The sequence below is a fragment of the Lacerta agilis genome, chromosome 9 (genome assembly GCF_009819535.1).
Source record: "Lacerta agilis isolate rLacAgi1 chromosome 9, rLacAgi1.pri, whole genome shotgun sequence".
NCBI classification, from domain to species: Eukaryota; Metazoa; Chordata; class Lepidosauria; order Squamata; family Lacertidae; genus Lacerta; species Lacerta agilis.
The window spans coordinates 51,602,748-51,625,582 of NC_046320.1; the positions used below are offsets into that span (position 1 = coordinate 51,602,748).

General features: G+C 38.4%; 1 protein-coding gene across 5 annotated transcripts in view; it reads right to left on the reverse strand.

The window, feature by feature from the left end:
* Window positions 1-6,641: 6,641 nt before the first annotated feature.
* Window positions 6,642-22,835, reverse strand: part of SGMS2 (sphingomyelin synthase 2) — a 28,928-nt gene continuing 12,734 nt past the window's right edge. For 4 of the 5 annotated variants that reach the window (XM_033160286.1, XM_033160285.1, XM_033160287.1 and 1 more), the window contains exons 2-6: window positions 14,631-15,301; window positions 12,955-13,072; window positions 12,671-12,824; window positions 9,481-9,647; window positions 6,642-8,520 (exon numbers count right to left, since the gene is read on the reverse strand). In XM_033160286.1, coding sequence (XP_033016177.1) covers window positions 8,317-8,520; window positions 9,481-9,647; window positions 12,671-12,824; window positions 12,955-13,072; window positions 14,631-15,085 — 1,098 coding nt within the window. In that variant the 5' untranslated portion in view covers window positions 15,086-15,301 and the 3' untranslated portion in view covers window positions 6,642-8,316. Of the gene's footprint in view, window positions 8,521-9,480; window positions 9,648-12,670; window positions 12,825-12,954; window positions 13,073-14,630; window positions 15,302-16,217; window positions 16,297-22,835 lie in introns of those variants that run through there. The other variant, XM_033160289.1, reaches the window with a different exon arrangement.

Genomic DNA, 22,835 nt, shown 5'->3' on the forward strand with positions numbered 1-22,835 from the left:
GTGGATGTTTGCACTTGTAAAGGTTCAACATTAGTGAATGAAACATTACTGAGCAGTTTATGATCGTATCAAAGTGTTATTACAAGTTTGCAGTTCCAAACACACAGATACATCCCTGCTTGCAAGTGTGGTGTAGTGGTTAAGAGCGGTAGACTCGTTATCTGGGGAACCGGGTTCGCGTCTCCACTCCTCCACATGCAGCTGCTGGGTGACCTTGGGCTAGTCACACTTCTCTGAAGTCTCTCAGCCCCACTCACCTCACAGAGTGTTTGTTGTGGGGGAGGAAGGGAAGGGAGATTGTTAGCCGCTTTGAGACTCCTTCGGGTAGTGAAAAGCGGGATATCAAATCCAAACTCTTCTTCTTCTTCTTCTTTCCCTGCACAACTAGTATTTTGCTAGTGCATCTTTTGTAAATGTCATTTGTCCATAATTAGAATGAGCAGACCTACCGTTAAGTGTTTTTCATAGCAGGATACTTTAAAAAATGAAAACAGGTTTGCTTTTTTCGAAGATTTCCCCCCCACCCCAAATAGATTTTCCATACGCAATGTCACTGTTGTGGTAGCAGAGCTGTACCTAGGCTCCCTTGTACCCTTGCAAGGAGCTGTATGGGTGCCTCTGAAGCTGGGAGATACTGTGGGGAAGCCAACAACCAAACAGGCTATGGGATGGGCAAGATAGAGCTCCTTTAGCTTCATGACTGCTGGAGGAAAACAATACCACAATTTGAGTGATTAAAAAAAACCACAGGTGTTTTGAGTGCTGTTTGCAAACAAAAATGGAGTCAGCTAAACAAACACACTTATCTGGACTGAGTTGTCTCAAGTTAGGAAATAGTAACTTAAAAAAAAGCCCCGAGTGGCCTGGAGTGGGGAACTACATTTACAATACTTTTGAGTGTTTAAGTAAGTTCCATAGAGTTCAATATGGCTTACTAGCTTGTGTGTTTAGGATCACAACCTAAGGAACAAGTCTTTTCATTTATTTATGTGTAAGTAGAAACACAGCCATCTCTATTAACCTGCTAAAGGTGGAATAAGGAAATTTAATTTTTTTGGCTTACCCCAAAGTAAATGTGCATGAATTGCAGATTTACCTCTATTGAGTACAGGACTGAAGAAATGCAGGCAGTCCAATGCTATCCATGTTTACTCGGAAGTAAGTCTGTCTTTAAGGGACGCAGGTGGCTCTGTGGTCTAAATCAGAGCCTAGGGCTTGCCAATCAGAAGGTTGGCGGTTCGAATCCCTGCAATGGGGTGAGCTCCCGTTGCTTGGTCCCAGCTCCTGCCCACCTAGCAGTTCGAAAGCACGTCAAAAGTGCAAGTAGATAAATAGGTACCACTCTGACCGGAAGGTAAACAGTGTTTCCGTGCGCTGCTCTGGTTTGCCAGAAGTGGCTTAGTCATGATGGCCACATGGCCTGGAAGCTGTCTGCGGACAAACGCTGGCTCCCTCGGCCTATAGAGCGAGATGAGCGCTGCAACAGGCCTTATACATACATTTGTTTAAATTAGTTTGCACAGGACTATCATACAAACACAAGTCAATGTGTGTTGCACTATCACTGGAGCTCCATGTTCTAAAAGAAAAACTAAAGAAATGTCCTCATCCCCACACTTCATTTATTACAGTTTTAGCAAGGAATCAGAAGGGGGAAATCTATAACTAGCAGAAAATATCAAATCCTAAATACAGCAGTAACCAACCCTGGTATTTTGTGCTAATACTTTTTTTTTTAACTCAAGCTTCCCAAGCTATTCTGGCGATACCTGCAGGCAGTGCTTTTTTTCTTTAAAAAAAAAAAGTTTAGGGGTACTCTCATTTTCCTACTCATATTGAAATACTGGCCCCTCAATGAGGCCAAGCTTAGATTCACAAAATGTTTAGCAGTATGCATACCCCTGCATCCCCCCAGGAAAAAAGCACTGGAGGAAGTAATAAAGTACGGTATATCAGGTGTGTGCAAGAGGATGTTAAAACAGGATGCTAGACTAGATGGATTAAGCAGCGTCCAGTCCCTGTTAGAGAAAAAGGTGAATGAATGAATGAAAATGAATGAATGAAACGAAACTGTGAGAATGCTCAGGCACAGTGTAAGACTGAAAAATTTTTATCCAGTTCCTGGGAGTAAGCTCTATTGAATTCAGTGGAGCTTACTTTTGAGTAGACATGTAAAGGCTTGCTGTGTGTTACAACAAAGGAACAAAACACTCCATGAGTTTCCTTTAAAAAATGCTGGCTGAGAAACTATTGCAATTAAAGAGTTTAAAGTGGATTGGTTACATTTTCCTTCAAAATGTATGTCAGTTTCACCATTCCTTCCTTCAGTTCAGGTATTTTATTTTCAGTATAAACAGGATTGTTTTTGTAGCTGATTGTATGCAGCAATGCCCTTTTTATGTATTCACATTGGTGCAAACATATATGTTGTCTTCTAGATCCAAATGCGCACACACAAATATTATAATCAAGCAATACCCCAGTGCTTCTCTTGCAAATTTTCCCTTGTGTTCATTCATGGCAAAGGCTATTTCCAAAAAGGACAGCAGGGGGAGGTCTGATCTCTCCATCACTTTAATGTCCACATTAAAGTGTGGAGGAAAAAGGGAAAACGTAAGTAAGATAAAGGATGTTCCCAAGCCTTTCCCAACACTCATGCACCCACCCACCCCAACGCATGGGAGGGATCTTGTTCATTCGCAATACCAGTAAACAGTGTGTGTATCCAATGTAAATAAGATGCTGTAGCTCCTTTGCTGATTGCTGGGCTGCAAGCGTCAGTGGGAACAACAAATGGAGAGGAAGAGGAAGAGGCTGAAGGGCAGGCTTCCTCAACCTCGGCCCTCCAGATGTTTTTGGCCTACAACTCCCTTGATCCCTAGCTAGCAGGACCAGTGGTCAGGGATGATGGGAATTGTAGTCTCAAAACATCTGGAGGGCCGAAGTTGAGGAAGCCTGCTGAAGGGTTTGAGCACCCTTTCCATCAGCCGTCTCTCTTCCCTGAGCAAAAAGAGAAGCGCCCGATGAGCAAGGAAGTGAGGAGCAACGGGTGCAACATATAAGCCTGGGGTGATTTTTGTGGGGGGGGGGCTGTGCCCAAATTTGCCAACCCCCAGGTACGCCTCTATGTGGTAGTATACAGATAGTGCAACTTTTTTTTTTTTAAGAATAATACTGGGAAAGGTATACTAACTTTTCTCAAGCAACATTTACTAGAGTAAATTTTAGCTGCACTTTTTGCTTACTTTAGCATAAAGAAAGCGAATCCCAGTCAACTTTTATCCTGGGAAAAGCAGGATATGTTAGAGCAGGGATAGCCAACATTGTGACCTCCAGTTGCTGCTGGATTACAAGTGCAACTCTCACCATCCTGATTTTGCAGGGAGTTCAACATCTGCTTCTGTAGTATGATGAAAATCCAAGCTTTGAAATATTTATTCTGCTCAGGATGTTTATATCAAAATATATCAGCACTCAAAAAGTTTAGAGGATTTTTTAAATTAAATACAATGAGCTGGATCCAGACTAACAGTGTACTTCTATACATGTCCAATCAGAAGTACCGTAAGTCCCATTGAGTTCAGTGGGCATTACTCTCAGGAAAGTATGAATATCAGATTGTAGCCCAAGTTAATTGAACTCTGGTGCCATTGGAATAAACAACTTGAGTATGACTAGAGTCCTAACCTCACTTACCTGGAAGTAAGCCCTACTGAATTAAATAGAATTTACCTCTGAGTAGACATGGCTAAGGTTGTGCTGATAGTCATGATGATTAGAGTCTGACTTCAATGCAACTAGATCCAACCCATAGGATCCGTTTTGACAGGTTGTAGGTAAAGGGTTTGAAAATCTCATCCAGATGCCACTATCTTATACTTACAACTGCTGGGTTTAAACCCACAAAATACTGCATATCTACATTCATAATATATTCACTTCTGCCTCTTGAGCCAAACCAGAAACACCTAAGAAGCATACACTATAACAGTATTGTAGACAAAAAGGAAATTGAAATTATATTTAATGCAAAACATGTGGGCATACAATGCCTTTTTTACTTGAATTAATAAACCTTTCAAGATTCAGCCACAATAATAGGCTCACTGAAACTGATTGACATTGAACAGAAATGCAACATTATGTGTGTCCATTAGGGGGCTAACAGGCACTACACACAGAGGATTATATATCTAGGTTAAGTAACATATCCAGGACTTCTGTTGCCAGTCATCATACTAAAGCACTCTCCCCCCCCCTTTTTTCTTTACAAGATACAACTATGGCCAAAATCTTTAAATAAGCACCTAAAACAAAACTTGCTATTTTAGAAATGTTATCAGAGGCACTTCATTGACATCACAAGAGAAATCCACACCCCACCCCAGGGGGGAGAAACATGGCCAAGAAATTTCAACTTTACTGCTGTGGCTTGTTTAAAGAATATTTAATTCAATAAAAATCCATAAAACTGGAAGGAAACAAAAGGAGGAACGGCTGTGACCACAATAATGATTTTGAATGTATTCTAAGATTTTTGTTTGTTTCTCATTTGTTTGTTTATTTTTACTTTGCGATGTACATTATCTACTTTGCTGTGCCAGTTACTAATTTGACTTTATGTATATCATATTTCAAGCTTTTGAGCTATGCTTTTGGGATGCCTTTGCTTTGATAGCTGAAGGAGACTTCAGAGTACAGACTAGTATTTTTTATAGTTTTAAAGAGATAATGAAACTTATATTTATATATACCGTATTTTTTCTTACAATTGTTTTCAGTCGGTTTTTCAAGCAATGAAGTTTATTGGAAATATTTGGCTAGAAAGTTAATAGCAGAGGCCAGGCCTTCATAGCCTGTGACCATCTTCCCAAATGCAGCCTTGCAGCCAAATATGATGGTCTGGCCAGGTACTCAACAGCTCCCCTGGTTTGGTTTTGTAGACAGCAAAACCAAGAGGATTATTTAAGCCATTAGGTATCCAGCAGACATATCTGTTATAAGTTGTGCAGGCCTTTTAAACAATATACTGAAATGAACAAGAAAAAAAGCTCACTAAGAACCAGAATAAGCATGGTCAACAAAACTTGCATCATTTTTAATATTCTCCCTATTTCCCCCTATTTGTCAGGTGATTAATGCTGAAGCTGTTTTCAAGTAGTGTACTACTGTAGTTTACTAGGCATTCCTTTGCTAACAAGTTATCTAAAAGCTTATCAAATTACACTTACCATCTAAGGAGATGGATTCATTTATTCTCCACTTTAGTATTTCTCATCCAAAACAATAATCAGAAACCAAGAAGCTCAAATTTCACTGTGAATTATGGAAAGAGCTGTACAGTATAGCTGATTAAGTTCAATTCTATCTCTTTATAAATGCACTGGCCAGTTAATTAAAATATACTATTTGAATACCAGATGCTTCTGCTTTAGTGTTGAAAGCAATTTAGAAAAGCATGCCAAAGTCCCTCTGAAAATAATTTTTTTAAAAGCACAAAATTGCAGCTCGTTTCACCAATTTTGAATGGGAGATAAACAGCCCAACTTTCTCTGATCTACACTTGTCATCTAGGAACCAGCAAGATAAAATGTAAATGTTTCACTCACATGGTGCCCTCAAACCTAGGTGGTCTACCTTAGAAATTTAAAAGGTTAGCAATTTGATGTTAAAGTACAGAAACCAGGTTGAGCACTTGAAGAGACTATTTTTGCAAGTGTAGCTTTCAATTTCTGACTGAACCCCTAATGCACATTGAAAGGACACGAGGACTTTTGTCCACACAAAAGTTTACCATCAACTTTGCCACTTGCTTTTGAAACATCTAAGTTTCAGTCCAGCTTGAGGGTTGCTTCAAATGTCACAACATGCATCATGAGAACCACTTTGTTGTAGCAAAGTTGCATACAGGATAGGTGTAGATTGTTAATGTGCAAACATATGCACACATTTTGTTGATCTACACAGCTTAAATGCTATATTCATTCAGAAATGCTCTCTTCTTTATACATTTTGCCATGTTTGAAGCTGCCCTGAAATAGGACTTGGGGTGACTGATGTATTGCAACACCTCTACATACTTTCCTTTGTATTTATCAGGACTGTGACCCCCGTCTCCAATGGAAATCAAAATAAATTAAGTTTGTTTTAGGCTTAAGTTTTAAATCTGATTTTGTCATTTTATTAGCCACTGCAACTAATCGTTTACTGGTTAGTTATTAACCTTGTTAGTTATTAACACAAAAAGTTATGCATGTACCTGTAACTGGCCTGAGAGCAAGTAAGTTAAATATTTCTAGGAAGGAAAAATTACCGGTAAAAGTAAGGTATCTGGCTGAATTATCATACTTTGCTATCTTCTGTTACCATGATGCATTATTTGTTGTACTAAGATTTCCTGTTGCCAAAGTGATAGTCTGAAAACCAGAATTAGCTTTGCGGCCTGGCCTGTGAATGGAAGAAACACCCAGACCTACACACTGAATTTTAAATTAGAATAAAATTTCCAGTCAAATTCTCTCATTACTTTTTTAATGTCACTCTTTAAAGCATTATTATTTTAAAAAGTTATAGTAACTGATGAGGCTTAAGCAAATTCAATAGTTATTTTTCTATCTGTTTCTTTTACTGATTTTTTTTAATAGAAAAGCAATTGGCAACAATGAAAAATACATTTAACTACTAGATATTATAATGGTAATGACACTGTTTGATTCCTGTACAAAACAGAACAAAAAAAGTGGGCCATGTTAGCTTTCTTAAACATTAACTTAATAAATGTTCGGGTGTTTTTACATATACAGTTTTATATTACACAGAAACTCTTTGTTCAACCAAAAAAAATCTGTAAACAATAAAGTAGCAGACTGGCCACATGACCATTTAATAAATAAATATAGTGTTAGGTAATAGTGAAACAAACACACCTATTGCAGTGAATACCCTTGGCACAACAACTGAAATTCACACCAAGGAAAAAACAATGTGATGTTCATCTGTAGATGTATCACATCCAGCTCTCAGGCCCATTGTTCCATATTTTTTTGCAAAAATCGCACCATTTCTTTTTAAGCCTTCAAAAAAATCCTTTTGGAGCCTCCCTACAGAAGATCAAAGCCAGTGAGTGACTGGAGGATCAGTGGAAGTTTTGCCTCCCACAGCATTTAAATGGTTCACTCAATTTTATGTATTATTTGCTATACATGTGTAGATGCACAGTCATGTACAATCACAAAAACAATGTTAACAATCCTTCAGGAATCTTATGACTATTTAAAATTATAAATTTATACCTCTGAGTGCTAACAATGGGGTAGTCCGCACTCAGTGGTATTTTCAGTCATTGCCTGAAGGAGTATCAACATTCTCTTTCAATTACAGATCCTCCATTTTTTGAGCATTCGCTGCAAAGTGCATATACTCAAATGTGTTATGCACATGCACCACACATTCATGCAAGCTGACCAGCAGAAATTTAAATAATTCCCTTGCCTTACATATTTGTATTTTAACAATAAATTATTTTTTTCCTGTTGTTGAATGCTGACGATGTTAGTAGACATTATTTCTAACTTACAGTATCATCAGGTAAAATAGGTTTTATGGTCATATATGGATATATATATATAAAATTGTCACTTATTTTTTTAAAAAATGTAAAAAAAACAATAGAGGGTAGCTAGAGTATATGGAAACAGTGGCGGCATTACAGGGTTATAATATATTCATTCCCATAAGAGAGTATAAAAAGATCAAGGTTCACTTCTGCTTTCACCAGTTATGTATAACAAGTCTTGCCTTCACTAGTGAGAATAGTAAGACCACTGCTTGCCAACTTCTGTTACTCTCTGCATATAGCTAGAAAGACCAGTATTGTGCCTTTTATCGTTTACTATGGTTTTGCTCTTCAAACTCCACGAGTCTAAAGCAGATATTTTGTTTCAGTGCTTCTGTGGGATGAGTGATATTTAACAACAGATGGTGTGATGTGTTCTTTGGCACCTCTTAATCTCATTAAGAAACCAATGTCCCAGCTCTCCTCCTCCTCAGGAAGTGTTCTGTTGGCACCAGAGTGCCACTGAGTGCCAGTGTCTACTAGCACTGAAGAGTGGGATGAAACTGTACAATATGACTAGAAAAATATACCAAGGGGCAATAATTATTTCATTTGTGTCTACAATTGTCTTTTCTCAGATCAGTTGCACAAAGTTTGGTCCACTTCTGCAGTTAACAATCTAGTCATCTTAAGAGCTTTGGTTATAGCACAAATGTTTTGGTAGAAGTAAAGAACAATACATTCTCTTGTCTTCGTTTCCTTCAGGTGGATTTTTCATTGTCCTCTCCCGTTTTCTGAACTCGGGAATACTTTTTGCATGAAGACTTGAAACAGCTAGGGGGCCAAGATATTGGCCATGAGAAACAGCAAGGCACGGAGCCCTGTATATTCTTTTCAAAGAAATTGAATATTGGAAACCACCATGCTCGAGAGAGAAAGTTTGTCTGTGATGAGATTTTCAAGTTCTGCATTAAAAGGGGGGAGAAAATATATTAAGATCCTGCTGAAACTGTTTTAAAAAGAGCCATATTTAAACCATTAGAATAATTCTTATTTTTTCCTTAGAAAGAAAGCATATAAAACATAGGTATAATTCAGATAGGACAATCAGTTTCTCCCTGTCCTGCAGCTCAATATTGGTTTTCGTGTTGGAATTTTGTGATAACTGGCACCATTTGAAACAGAGTGCAGTAAAGTAAAACCTGGCAAGGTAGTATTATTTATTAACTCCTCATATTACTCCAAGGAGCTCAGAGACATATGTGGGATTCCTAGACCCCCATCAAGGTAATAAGAAGGCTCAAACCTGCTTAACTTCATATAGAAATTTTCTTTTGGTCATTCTTTGTGCTACTTACAGCAAATGGCTTTATTTGTTTTCCAGACTAACTACAATATTTTTGACCAGCATTCCATTCATATAGTGAAAATGCCTCTCCACTTACCATTAACCGATTCACAATTAAGTAAAGGAAGTTCCAGTAATTTAGGAAGGCATTCATTTAAACTGAACTAGATTTATGATGGACTTTTTATAGCTTCACGTGTATAGTGTAGTTAAGGCACTGGATATGATTTACCAAAACACAGTTGCAACAAATGTGTGCAGTTAGATGTTTATGGTGGGATTCCTGTGCACATTTACTTGAAAGTACAGCTGATTGAAAAGGCAGGTCTTACTCCTCAATGTGGGACTGGGATGTTAGGGCCTTTAAATTCAAATAAACTTCACCATGACATAACTTTTTCTGGATTATACCAGTATTTTCTTAGACCCATGAGATTTCCAAAGGGAAAGTAAAAATGCCTTTTAAAAGTCTAGCATAATTCAGCAATCTCATTTTAACATAATACATTTTGTAAAGCAGTACTATATATCTCAAGTACCTAACATTAATTTAGAAGCTGGTATTCCCGTTACTCACCTTTTCATTAGCCATTGAGTGATACCACCAGAAGAGCCTTGTGGTGATATAATAAGCAATGACAACATCTATAGTATAATGTTCATGTCCTACTAGGATGCAGATTATTCCAGCAACACTCATACACCAGCAGATCAAGTGATACCACCAAAAGTGACGAGGTGAATCTGCCCAAGAAGGAAAGCATATTAAAGAGGTTGAATATGGGAATTGTATCTACAGCAGCAAAACAGATGAATATGAATTTGAACTAATTTGTGAATGCAAATGCATGGATATGCACATGCACACACAGAGACATAAACTAAAATATTATATTTAGTTCACAGGAACAAGTTGCCATATAATTTGATCCCATAGTGTAAATTTAACAGGAGATAAATATATGAATGCTGGCTAATCAGCTGATTTGCTCAATTTGCACTATGCTACTGGCTGAGTTTGCATACAATACACATCTGACTAATGCTCCTAGGCGATATGGCAAAATACACAACTGCCATGCAGAAGGTCTTGGGCTTAATCCTTGGATTATTCAATTAAAAGAATTTTCCAGCAAGGAAAAAACCTCTGCCTGAGACTTTGGAGAGCTACTGCCGTTGGTGTAAATAGTACTGGACTAGAGATGAACCAATGGTAGTCCATCTATGTTCAAGGCCAATTGCATAATCTGCACCACCAACATTGCTTTATAAAGATGGGTTAGCAATATGGGCTCCAATCTGGCATCCAAAGAATACCACCTAGTCCAAAAATGATCAGAGTTACTACCTGTTCCCCATATTCTTCCCACTTGCTGCAAGCCTCTTGTCACTAGTCTTTGCTATCTGACACTAAGAGGAACATACTGGCAAGTAACGGAAGGAGTGTTACAGAACCATCACTACCATAATCCTTCATATTAAACTTACATTTTAAGATCTCTTAAAATTGTGCTGCAACAATCTGACATCCATAAAAGCATACGAGTAAAAAACAAAATTAATCCATTCATTCAAAGGGGTAAATGGTTCCCACCACCATATTACTATCTTTCTTTTTCCAATCCATGGCCACTTTTTATATGGTAGCACACTAATCATAATTATATTTGAGGAAGGAAAGAAGATAGCGAAATTAGATCAGAGAATCATTCATTTCCTTTGCGTTTTTTGAAGAATAACAGCACCAGTACCTATTTCAAATAAATTTAATCCAATTTATGTAATTAACTAAAAATACAAACAAACCAGTGCACTACTGCATTTTATTGCTCATTCCAAAAATAAATGTCAAAATGGAGGGAAGGAAGCTTGTACAGCCATCTCTGGCCAGGGAGTTAAATATATTGATAAACAGGGATGAGAACACAGGAAGCATCTTTCAGATTGGCAAAATGTCTGTTCAGAAAGATCAGTGGAGCATATTGCACTCAGCTTCAGAATAATGGAGCAGTATTTGCTCTTGCTTCAAACAGCATCCCCACCCCCCACCCCCATAATCACAAAGGAACAAGAAATTAGTAGATAATATCCTGATGTACAGTACACACCACTTTTATATAAAACCCTGCCAGCAGTATTCCAATGATTAAAAAGCTCTGTCTAGTCAGGGTTCACAGGACAATCTAGTGAAGAAGAATGGTTGTAATAGCCCTATGTCAGTAATAATAATTTATTTCCTTCCTTCCTTCCTTCCTTCCTTCCTTCCTTCCTTCCTTCCTTCCTCTTTTTCTGCAAAGGGCATATGCTAAATGCTAGATAGGTAAACTAAACAACAACATTAAATGGCATGATTAAACATGACCACAGTACATCTGTAACAACATCCTCACATAAAATAGTGCATGAAATGGCTATTTACCAACTACTCATGGAACATTATGTCCACATAATGATCTCCCACCTTCACTAATGTTTTAAAATGTAATATGTATACCGTATTACATTACCAGAAACTGTCACATATTCAGGCTTCATAGAACCTACATAGGTACATTCACGTTAATAGGAACATGCATATGCCAATGAAAGGCATGTTTTCCAGTTTATATGGAACCCAGTTTTTGACATGCTTGTCCTTTGTAGCACCAGCCTTCTAACAACCAAAATACAGTACTCATGAGTAAGTCTTCTAAAACTACCAGCTGGTGTAGTGAAGTGAGTAGAGTTTTGGACGATGACTAGGAAGACCCATCATTGGTTGATATTGGACCAGGAACTCTCTATCAGCCTACTTGACCCAATAAGGTTATGAGGATAAAGCGGGCAAGGGATCTTCTCTGCAATCCCAAATTCTCTGAAGGAAGCGTGGCATAAACATGTAAATAAATAAGGGAATATTTATTTTTTGAGACCTTGTGGCAAAAAGAAACAACAAGGAAGATAATGCCAAAGGGAAAAATAAGCAATTATTTCTGTCCTACACCAATTTATAGTATTGAACTAGGCCTGGGAACACAAACATCTTTTTTTTTCTAACTGAAGGAACAGTTTGCAACAAGCCATCCAAATTAGATAGCTGTGTTTAAAAAACAACAACCAAAAACTAAGACCATGAAGCCTAGTTTGCACATTATGATTGCCACACTAAGACCATCTAAAACCATACGAAACAATTTAGGAAAATAAGAAAGGCTTGAGGTGTGGAGCAGTTCATCAAGTGAACTGAATAACAGACAGGAATTCAACGTAGTGCAAAGCAGATTGCTCTGTTAGCGCACGCGTTGTTGCTTGCATGGTTTAACAATTAGCTCTTTCCTCCACCCACATTCTGTTCTAGGAGTTCTCTTCCCTTACCCAAGTCAACTTCAGGGGACACCTGGGGGGGAGAAGAGGGGAAACCCCAGTCCTTGCCTGTGGTTTCCTGGTAGCACTCATTAATTCAATCCTGCCCATATTTTCCAATTAAGTGCAAACTTTTCCTTGGGATAATTACATTCCCACAGAAAAACCTGGTAAGCTGCTTCACATGACTGATCTACCATGTAAGAGTCACCAAATGGAGCAATTTTAAACGTATCTCATGCACTGGCCAAAATGTCAGAACTGGCCCAGACTTTCTGCTATTTTCAATCCAAAATCAGAAGCATTTGCTTAGATTGGTGCATATACAGAATACTGAAACTAGTATAAAAATCAGTGGAGTAGTGTTGCTAAGCATTTATGCAAAAAACAAACAAAAAAACTACATTTAAAAAATTGAAACTTACATTCCTTGATAAATAGGTAAGTGAGTGTTAGCACTACAGTGTGACCACTGAACAGGAAATCTCCGCATAAGATGTGTGATCCTGTTATAGACAGTCCACCGCCGGAAATTAGTTGCAGGATCCGCTGAACCTTGGCTTGAGAATTTCCATTTAGCTAGTTTGTCATAGGGAGAACAAAATAAGAAGAAACACAAGCTGAAGGAGACTGGAAGTGTTTGGCTGGATAAAGAACTCCAAGCCAGCTGATTTGTAAAATAAATATAATTTGCATTTACTAGGTTTACCTTTGGAGCACACTGAAAATGCATTCCAGGCACAGGGAGAGTGGTGACATACATGGTAATGCAGCGGTAAAGGTATAAAGTTCCTATTATAAAAAAGAACCTTCGTCCCACTATTGATCTGAAAAATAATATTGAAGAGAGATTGTTCATGTAGTTATGCTAGAAGTACAGCTCCATAAAAGACTATGTCTGCAAAATTCAACATATCTTTCCCACTCTTAATCTGTACTCCATAGCATAGGATAATGAGTACAACAGGAAAACAGTTACAGCCACATTCTTATTTATTCATTTATAAAAAATACTTTTATACTGCAATGTTATAAAAATATCAAAGTGGTTTGCAACAATTATATATACATACACAATAAAAACCAAGCAAAAATTTAAAATCACAAACAAGCTAACTATTGCAGAATATGTTTTCTTAGTTGTCCACATAAGCCTGCCAGCATAGAAAAGGTTTCAACAGATGTTTAAAGGTTAAAATGGAAATTTCCTGCTGAATCTCTATTGGAAGAGTGTTCCACAGGACTGGGCCAATGACACCATAAATTTTACAGTAAAGTTTTGGATTTTTCAAGGTTTGCAACGTTTGACTGTAATATGTCTATGTTATGAGCACCAATATGCTCCAGAAAGAGCAATTCATACTTGTGGAACTACCAAGACATGCACGTCTCTATTATTTGACCACCCAAGTGTATCTTATGGAATATGTTATCATTGTTGTATATCACTTTTAAGGTTAGATTCTAGGAAGATGGCATATACATATTTTTCAGTAAAACAGCTGATGTAGAGCAGTGACAATTCATGCAAGACTTGATTGCTTACTACCCATACAACCAACTTTGAGAAGCTGCATAATTCATCATGTTACTAGCTGCTTCCTATACATGGTTGTGACCATAGAACTACTCCCTGCATGAAGGGTTTGGCACTGATGAACTGGAATATAGATAGTAGCATTAAATAGTAAATATTAAATATTTGCTGTGCTAGTTTTCTTTCAGGTGAATTGAACAATTCTACATGGGCGATCTCAGAAGTATGTCCCATTGAGTTGAACAGGAATTAATCCCAGATAAATTGCTATAGGACTGCATCTTAAATCACATTCAGATTAAATATAAATATGTTGCATCTTTGTTACAAATCCACTTGTTTTAAACATAATTATATAAAGAAGGAAAAACTGATAATCCAAAATGTTAGGCAACACCACTTACCATTTCTTTAGCAGCATTATTGCAGACTTGCATGTATCTTTCTTCTAGTATCTCAGTCCTTTCTTTTGTAAGTCCACATGATTAATTAGTAAATTATGATTAATAGGTAATACTCTGAATTCTCTTAGGGAGGGCCAAACTAGATGTGTCCTTGCTATGTGTAATGTTCACTACATATCAGTTTTTCCTAAGCTAACTGCACAGTTGAGGAAGCTCAATTCTCACTGTAAAGGAATCATTCCCCCATTGAGACTGGAATGGAAGTCCCCTCATACAGCTTTTTTCTAAAATCCCTAGCCACGCCGTAAAAAAGATTTCTATTCTGAACCCTGTAGGGAAGTGAATAATTAGTTAAAGACAGACAAGTTACATAACTGCCTATGTATTTAATTGACATCTAGTTTGGTCTTTAATAATAGTAAGAAAAGAAGCTGTGCAACTTACTTGTATCTAAGAAACAGCCACTGGATTGTCCATAATCCAAACAGTATAATTCCATTTATTTCTGATACAGAAAAAGCCCATTCTACACGATCAATATAATCAAAAAACTTATCTGGCAATGGAGGACTGAGCTCCTTGGGAGGCACCCTCTCATGTACCGCTGTGATAATGACAGTCGTTAGAATTAAGTTGAAGACAGCATACACAAAGGCAATGCCTGTTTTCCACCATTCTAAAGGAAGTTTGTTTCTAGATTCAGCGGGCATAGAAATCTGTATATAGTCTGGATACTTCTTAGTGCCTTTCCGCAAGCCATTGGATAAACCCTTTGGTTTGCTGCTGCTGTTCTTGTTCTCCTCACTGACAGTGAGTGTGGGTCGAGCATAACCATTTGCAGTTTCATTGTTCTGGACTTCCATGTGCTCTTCAAGCTTTGCTGTCTCTATGGTATCCATCAGGCCTAACACGTGCAACAAAATTAACAAATTCTTGTCTGATTTCTAATATTATCTCCTGCTTCTTTTAAAGTCTGCCTCCCGTAATTCCACCCGATCTTGGTCCTTTAACAAAGCATGTAGAAACTGGGGGTTCCAATTTAACTTTCAATTAAGGCTTCAGTTTTCCGGAAAGAGTCTCACAAGCTTTTCTTCCAGGGACCATCAATACATTCTCTGCAATTAAAGTTGACAAAGATGTAAAATTTGCAAAAATCGTCAGAGTTACCTCTGCATGTATGTTGGACAGTACAGGTGGCAACCATTTCTAATGTCCAGTACAGCCTTCCTGGGAGATGGCTGGACATTAGTTTTGAGCTCGTAACAGTTGCTTTCAGTACCTAGCAATTCTAAAATGCAAGTTGCTGGGCATAAAGCTTGTCTGGAAGTCACAACTTCAACACGATAAGGTCCTTCCTTTTTATCAGTTCTACAAGCTTGTGATTTATTAAGTGGAATGCAGCCCACCAGTAACCTTACAACAACCACACACAAAATTTATTATCCAATCACAGGTAACCACAGATCTAAAACAGACCATTTGAGCACTAGGGGGCAGTTAGATAGTTGGTAGGCTGCATTTGAATTCATAGTTGTGGCAAACTACTATAATTTCATAAATATGGGAATAGATTGTGGCTATTCAGCAATGCCAGATTGTTTCACTGTGTACACTCCTTTTGATTTACTCTTTACTATTTCAATTTTCCAGTCTGAGCCTTGTACCTGGGGTAGGGAGGAGAAGATGCAGATTTGCCCTATGGTACGTGAAAGTCTAATCCACTGGTTCAAGGCATCTCCATGTGCTGCAAGTCACTTAATTCATGAGTAATATCATAGGCAGATAGGGCAGATAAGTTTGATGGGACAGATAAGACTTCAGCTTTTAAAGTCTGCCCATTTACAAAGGGGAACAGAATGTCCTTAAGAATGAGGAAAATACATTTCCGTCCCTATGTCTTATTCCTGCTCTTAAATGTCCAGATGTGAAACAAGACAAAAGGGAATAGGGTGTACTCCAAAACAGGCTGCATGAACAAGTACAACGATAATGTTGTGAAGTGAGTAGTTCACCCTGTCTTGTAATACTTACCCATTCTCCTAAAAGCAATGAAATCTTAGTAACATTATTGTTTGGTGCAGTTTTTGCCCTCAGAAAAGTGGCATTCCAAGGAACTAGTCCTGGTACTTCAACCAGCAAAAAGGTGAAGTATTCCTTTTTAAAATTTGGGCAAAAATTAAACCATACAATTCCCCACTTGCACCCTCTAGCAAAACAGCCCAGAAACATGTGATTTTGCCCACTGTCATGCTCAGTTCTAATAATGATCTCTGGCTACCTGGGTCAACACAAAAAAAGTTTAAGTAAAAGGTTAATGTTACTTTCTGCCAAATGCCTGTTAGCAGCAGGTATTTGTTTTGTATGTCATAATGACAGAAGTATCCTATGTAGTAGGAGCTACAGAGGGACGGGCACCTGAGGGCAGAACTGATGGGTAGATGGGAGAGGTGTTTCTATTTCAGGGAACACAGGTTCTTTCCTGCAATACAGCCTGGTAATGGGGTGGAGGCAGGACTGGAGAGAAATATGCAATGGAGAATGTGGATTAAACACCACACACACACACACACTTTTCTCTCCAGAAAAATGCGTCAACCCCCACATTCACTACAAGGAGTGAGGAGAACCCAGGGCTGGGAACCCTTTTAACACCCTTGCCCTTAGAAACAGCTGCAAAGCTCTTTTTGATCTTTGCTTTCTCTCTCCTATCCATTATACAAGCCAAGCCTGACACTTTTCTTTTGATCTCTAGAAGCAGCACCAAATAATATGTAGCCATTAGAAACCAAGTAATTTGTATGCTCCAAACAGTGAAAGCAGTTGGGTCAAGATCACCAGGAACAATACACAACCAAGTAAGCAGTCAAAGGAATGAGTCCTGAACATTCTAGTCACTGAAGTTTATTTGTTCTGGCTCACCTTTGTTTCACAACAGTGTAAACAAAAGAATCTGTCAATACATTATCACTCCTTTAGAAATAACACAGTCAGTACAATAACTGTAAATCCAAATGAAGTTAAAACTAAAATGAAAATGAAGATTATTCAAAACACAATGTGCAAGTTTGAATGAACAAACAGGCAGACATTGGCTTCTAATGTTCTAAAACCTTAACGTATGATGACTATATTTTTATGGACAGTAGGCAAAATCTGAATTTTCTATTTACGTGGTGCTGTAAACTATGGTTAGACTAGCATTGGTTGGTCAAGTCACTGCCACAAGAGAGGCTGAAGTGTGCTTTGAAAGTTAAGCCAATATATTAGATATAATTCTATGCCCTTCGGAACCAAAAGGTATTGTGGAACATTTTCCTATTGTCAGTATTAAGGGCAACAAAGGAATATCGTAGGAAGGAGGGGAATGCAAGAATTTGTTGAGGCAGGTGACACTATAGCCAACAGACATGGGAGAGTCGTAGAAATATCAGGTGATACCTAGGTTCAAACTGAGTAATAGCTGAACATTGGGGCAATCCCTTGTTTTGGACGGAGGGGAGGTTGCAGTCCCTGCCTGCCCCTCCAAATGCTGAGGTATCCCGTTAAAGGGATCAGGGGGAGTGGCCATGTTCATGTGCCCGGGGGGGGGGCAGGGCCAAAGGCACTCCCACAAATGGTGGTCCCTGCTGGGATACCCTATTTGATGTAAGTCTGAGGAACCCCCACTTGGATTGACCACACGTCACTTCCGGCGGGGGGGCTGGAAGTATTTAGATTGCCCCATGCCCAAGCCAAACCTCTTTCATCTGTATTCAATAAAGTTGTGGCCTGTTCTTACCCAAAACCCAGTCTTATTCGTCTCTTATTTATATGGGTTGGGGTATGGGAAGTCTGATGCCTTGTTCTGCAACAGGATCAAGTATTACAGACTACCCTGAACTAGCAAGGAGGATGCCTACACGTTGTTTTAGGAAATGGGTTTAGAAAATATGTATATATGTCTTTGAATGCAAGAATTAAGCATGCCTTCAATTTTAACCCAGAAAAAAGAGAGAACGCTAAACTAATTATTAGTTGTTTGAGAAATACTGCTTTAGATTGCAATAATTTACGTGAAATACGTTTGCCTTCCAAGTAGCTTCTTAATCATCTCCCCCGGCACCTTATCTGCATGTATTCTGATAGAAAGAAACAAGTATGTTCATGTGTATAACCTGTAAGCTTGAGAAAGAGTGATCCAGGATACCAAGTCCATATAAAAGATGTGAATTGGAGAAAGTCTACTATATTGATTGTGCATTATTATTTATTTAAAGAAAACTGGCTCCTGCTTCTCCTTCCAGAATTCAAGTTTATTAGAACTGCTCCTTGACACTGGCTCTCCCTGCTCACTAAACCCTGCTGCTCCTTTAGCAAGCTCCGCTGCCTTATGGGATATCTTTGGAAGGAAAAAAAAGCTAAGAACCCTACACAAATCCGGAGTTGAGTCCCAAAAACAGTAGGAACTAGTGTGTCTCTGCACTCCTTTCTTGCCTCACCTTTTTCTTCTTCCTCCGACAGCAAACAAAACAAAACAAATTAAAATCAAAATCAAACATAACAGAATTTCCCATGACATTTGAATGAGGAAACTGATGTCAGGGCTCCATACAAACCAAAATATCAAAGCAAGGAATGCCTACTACCGGTATTAAAACTCAGATGCAGTTCGGTTTAAGCTGTTTTCAAAATGAAAAAATAAACTTCACTGCTTCAGTAAATAAACATATACTGAAAGGAGATAGTTTTATGTCCAGTAGTGCTTCTCTTTGGATATCTTCTCCCTATTGTTGTGATATTTAATAATGCATTCTACATCCTTCATAACTCTGCAGCACAACCTGCGGTTTTCCCAATATCATAGCTTAAAGTCATCATTAATTGGATTTGTTAAATCCTTGTGTTGTACTGTACAAAATGATTTTGCCAGGTTTTTTATATCCACTGGCTCGTGTTCAAAACTGGCAATGTCTTTTAAGATACTCAGTCATAAAGAACCAGAATACAATTGCATTATGTTTTTGCTTTGGCCATAGGCTATTTCAGGCCAAAAGGCTGATCTCCAAGTATAGCTTTCAAGACACAGGAGAGAACCATCAAATCAAGGCAGACAGCAAGCTTTTCTCAAATCAAGCACTTTACTTTGCAATATCATTTATAAACATAAAGCTCATTAGACAAATGATTGCTTCTTTTATGAGCAAGAGTAAAACACAGTGACCCGTTATCACCATAGTTTCAAGTACGGCATTATAAACACAATACATTATGAGCAAAGCATGTTGAGGATGAAGGATAAAGCAAGTTGGGATGCAGATTCAACTCTTAGCTAGTACACTGGAATAGAGAAGAAGTCAGAATTCAGGATGGGGATGAACTCCATAATTATCATACTTGGTAATAATAACTGTCCATCTGGGTTGGGCTAGACCAGTGCTTCCCCACCTTTTTTTGGTCACGCCCCACCATGCATCTCTAAAATCCTGATGCTCCCCTCCATGACACAATTCTTATTACCGGTATTCAAAAGTGAACTCCTATTCACATGGAGGAGGCCTAAAAGGCCATTAACTTGGTCTTAACGAGCTCGAATTGCCCCTCTGTGGGGCATGTGCCCCATGTTGGGAACCAAAAGACTAAACCCTTGTGATCCCTTCCAAATCATGGAATTCTGTGATTCTATGATAACGTATTCTCCAGAACCATTTGGGGCCCCAAGTGGATTGGAATTATTGGATTATCCCCATAACAGGTAAACCTGAATTTACAGAGGGAATGTATCAAGACTGGTGTTGTTTGAGGATAATGTGATGTGGGCTATGCAAATTAAATGGGAATGCAAACAGCTGCAAACACACAGTAAATTTTGATGTGGACAAGCCCAAAGTTTAATCATAGGCATATTACACTGAGTAATATGTACTTTCATTTACCCAGCTAAAAAGTGTGAGTCAACAGTCAGCAAAAGGAAAAGTGTAATTAGTCACATGCTCCACCAAGAAGAAGTGGCTCAGCTATTTTTAGGATGTGTCATTTTATTTATTATCACCATGAGAGGTTGTCAAGTGACATAGCAATCTGGAATATTTGTGTATTAATTATATAAGAGTTGATACCTAACTGTAATTTGTTCCTAAATGAGGCAAGATGTTACCACAGAATACTCAGTGACTAAAACATGGAGATAAAGAAATACAGTTACATTTTAAGTTAAGAAGCTTTACTATAGTTTTACTGCTGCCTCTCTTTCCATTTCTTGAAAATATAGACTCCTTGTCCATAGTGAAAAGTTTTAGCATTGGTACATACATATAAAGGGATGGCAAGAACAACTATAGTAATTAAAAATTAAATCCAAAGATACCTAGATTACTCTTGCTGTTCTTGACACATGAGTTATTATTTTGTGTGGCAGGAAGCAGCTACACACACTATGCTGAAGTAATCTTCATTAATGTTTGGATTTATTTACAGTTGTACCTTGGTTCTCGAATGCCTTGTGACTCAAACATTTTGGCTCCCAAATGCCACAAACCCAGATGTGGTCCGGTTTGCGAACGTTTTTTGGAAGAAGAACGTCCAACATGGCTTCCGCAGCTTCCGATTGAGTGCAGGGAGCTCCTGCAGCCAACCGGAGGTTGCGCCTTGGTTTTCGAACATCGAACAGACTTCCAGAACAGATTCCGTTCGAGAACCAAGGTACGACTGTTTTTTATTTAATCATTTCATAAAATTTATACAAAGCTTGATTGTAATTTGGCACTCTTTATTCAAGAAACGAGTTAAAAATCTAAATCCCTTATCTTTCTCTTAAAAAAACACTTATGGCGGACAAAATTCGATTTAAGATGGCCAGGTGTCCTCTTTTCTTTCAGACCACCCAATATTTCAAGGGCTGTCTGTAAAGAGTCCTTTGTCCATCTGGTACCAGACATACAGGATGTAATATGAAGTGGTCCATCTTTCCTTCTACTATTAAAGTCAAACACAACAGCTCTAATTCTTGGCTGGCTGGCTCTTGAGCTACAACAGAATCTAATGCCCCTGTAAAAAGTGAAGCAATGTTGTTCCTATGAACAGTATGGAAAAAGGAATATACCGGTACATTTCCTCCCATATAATATCTCTACAAGGAAGAGGAAATGACGTTGGTTACCTCCCTCCATATTTGGAGTTTGAGTTCACACATGCAGCCTGTTTTTGGTTTAAGTCAAAAGAAAGAAAAAACACTGCCATTCACCTGATCATAGTAAGAATCTGCCACTGAGTAAAGGGAATCACGCTCTACTGCCAGTACACCCTATTTATTTTGTTTGATTAAATTTGGGGAGGGGGTAGTGATAAAATGATTAATAGGCAGAATTGAAGGAAATGTTATTTTGGAGCAGAACCTGGATCATCTGGGTCATTATGGATGAACCAATGAGGGATCTGGGTAGCATATAAATTGAATAATATGCTGGGGGCGATTTGGATGGGAAAATAATTGGGTTTCTTAGGTAAAATTTAAATTTTAGTAATTATTTCTAACATTTGCACACAAACAAGCATCTGCAACTCTGCCCTCAGCTTGGTTGTGTATCCTTTTTGCTGATGTATAACTGGTCACCCTGCAGGAATGCCCTTTACCTACACACTGGACCTTTGTTCTTAACTTGTTTGTTGCAATATTATGTCTACATTCAAAGCTGCTAGACTTTCTGTATTCATGCATGCCTGATACTAGAAGACCAACTGAAGTGTAAAGTAAGGCACAGGCACTAGTTAGAAAGCGTAATTCTCTTCAGCATTAAGAGGTCACTGTTGATACTACTGCAAGTATAAGAGACAAATGTGAAACAACTCAGTTAAGACTGGCTGCTATCTGGCTCCTCCTTTCCCACAAATGTCTCATGGGTCATTCCACTTGGTCATGATTCATAACAGCAACTATGCAACATTACATAACCAAATTTACGTATCAATTCTATTTTTCCTCTTCCATCACCACCCATTTCTTTTTGCACTGCGTCTGTTAGGCAGTATAGCTGTACTGAAGCTGCCTTCAGTGCACTGGCAGGTAAGTAATATATAAATGCAATAAATAAACAAACTAGTTCAGGCATGAAATATTCATCAACTTTAAAAAGCAACAACTAATGAGCAACTAGTTTTAGCACTGCAAAAACTGCCAGCACAGACATTTCCCATATTTATATAAAGTATTTCCCCCTCATCTTTCTGCCCAAGATGATCTCCATGGCAAAGATGTCACTAAAGGCCAGGATAGTTTAGACCGGGGTCAGCAAACTTTTTCAGCAGGGGGCCAGTCCACTGTCCCTCAGACCTTGTGGGGGGCCAGACTATATTTTGGAAAAAAATATGAACGAATTCTTATGTCCCACAAATAACCCAGAGATGCATTTTAAATAAAAGGACACATTCTATTCATGTAAAAACACGCTGATTCCCGGACCATCCGCAGGCCGGATTTAGAAGGCGATTGGGCCACATCCGGCCCCTGCGCCTTAGTTTAGGGACCCCTGGTTTAGACGTCTGATGAGTTTCAGGTTGTGAGTTTGCTAGTGTATCATTGGTGGCACTTCTTCCTGTGTGTACTTGCCTTATACCCTGAAAATGTATTGCTTTTATCTTTTTAAAGTAGAAAGTGGGAGGGGGGGCAAAAATCAC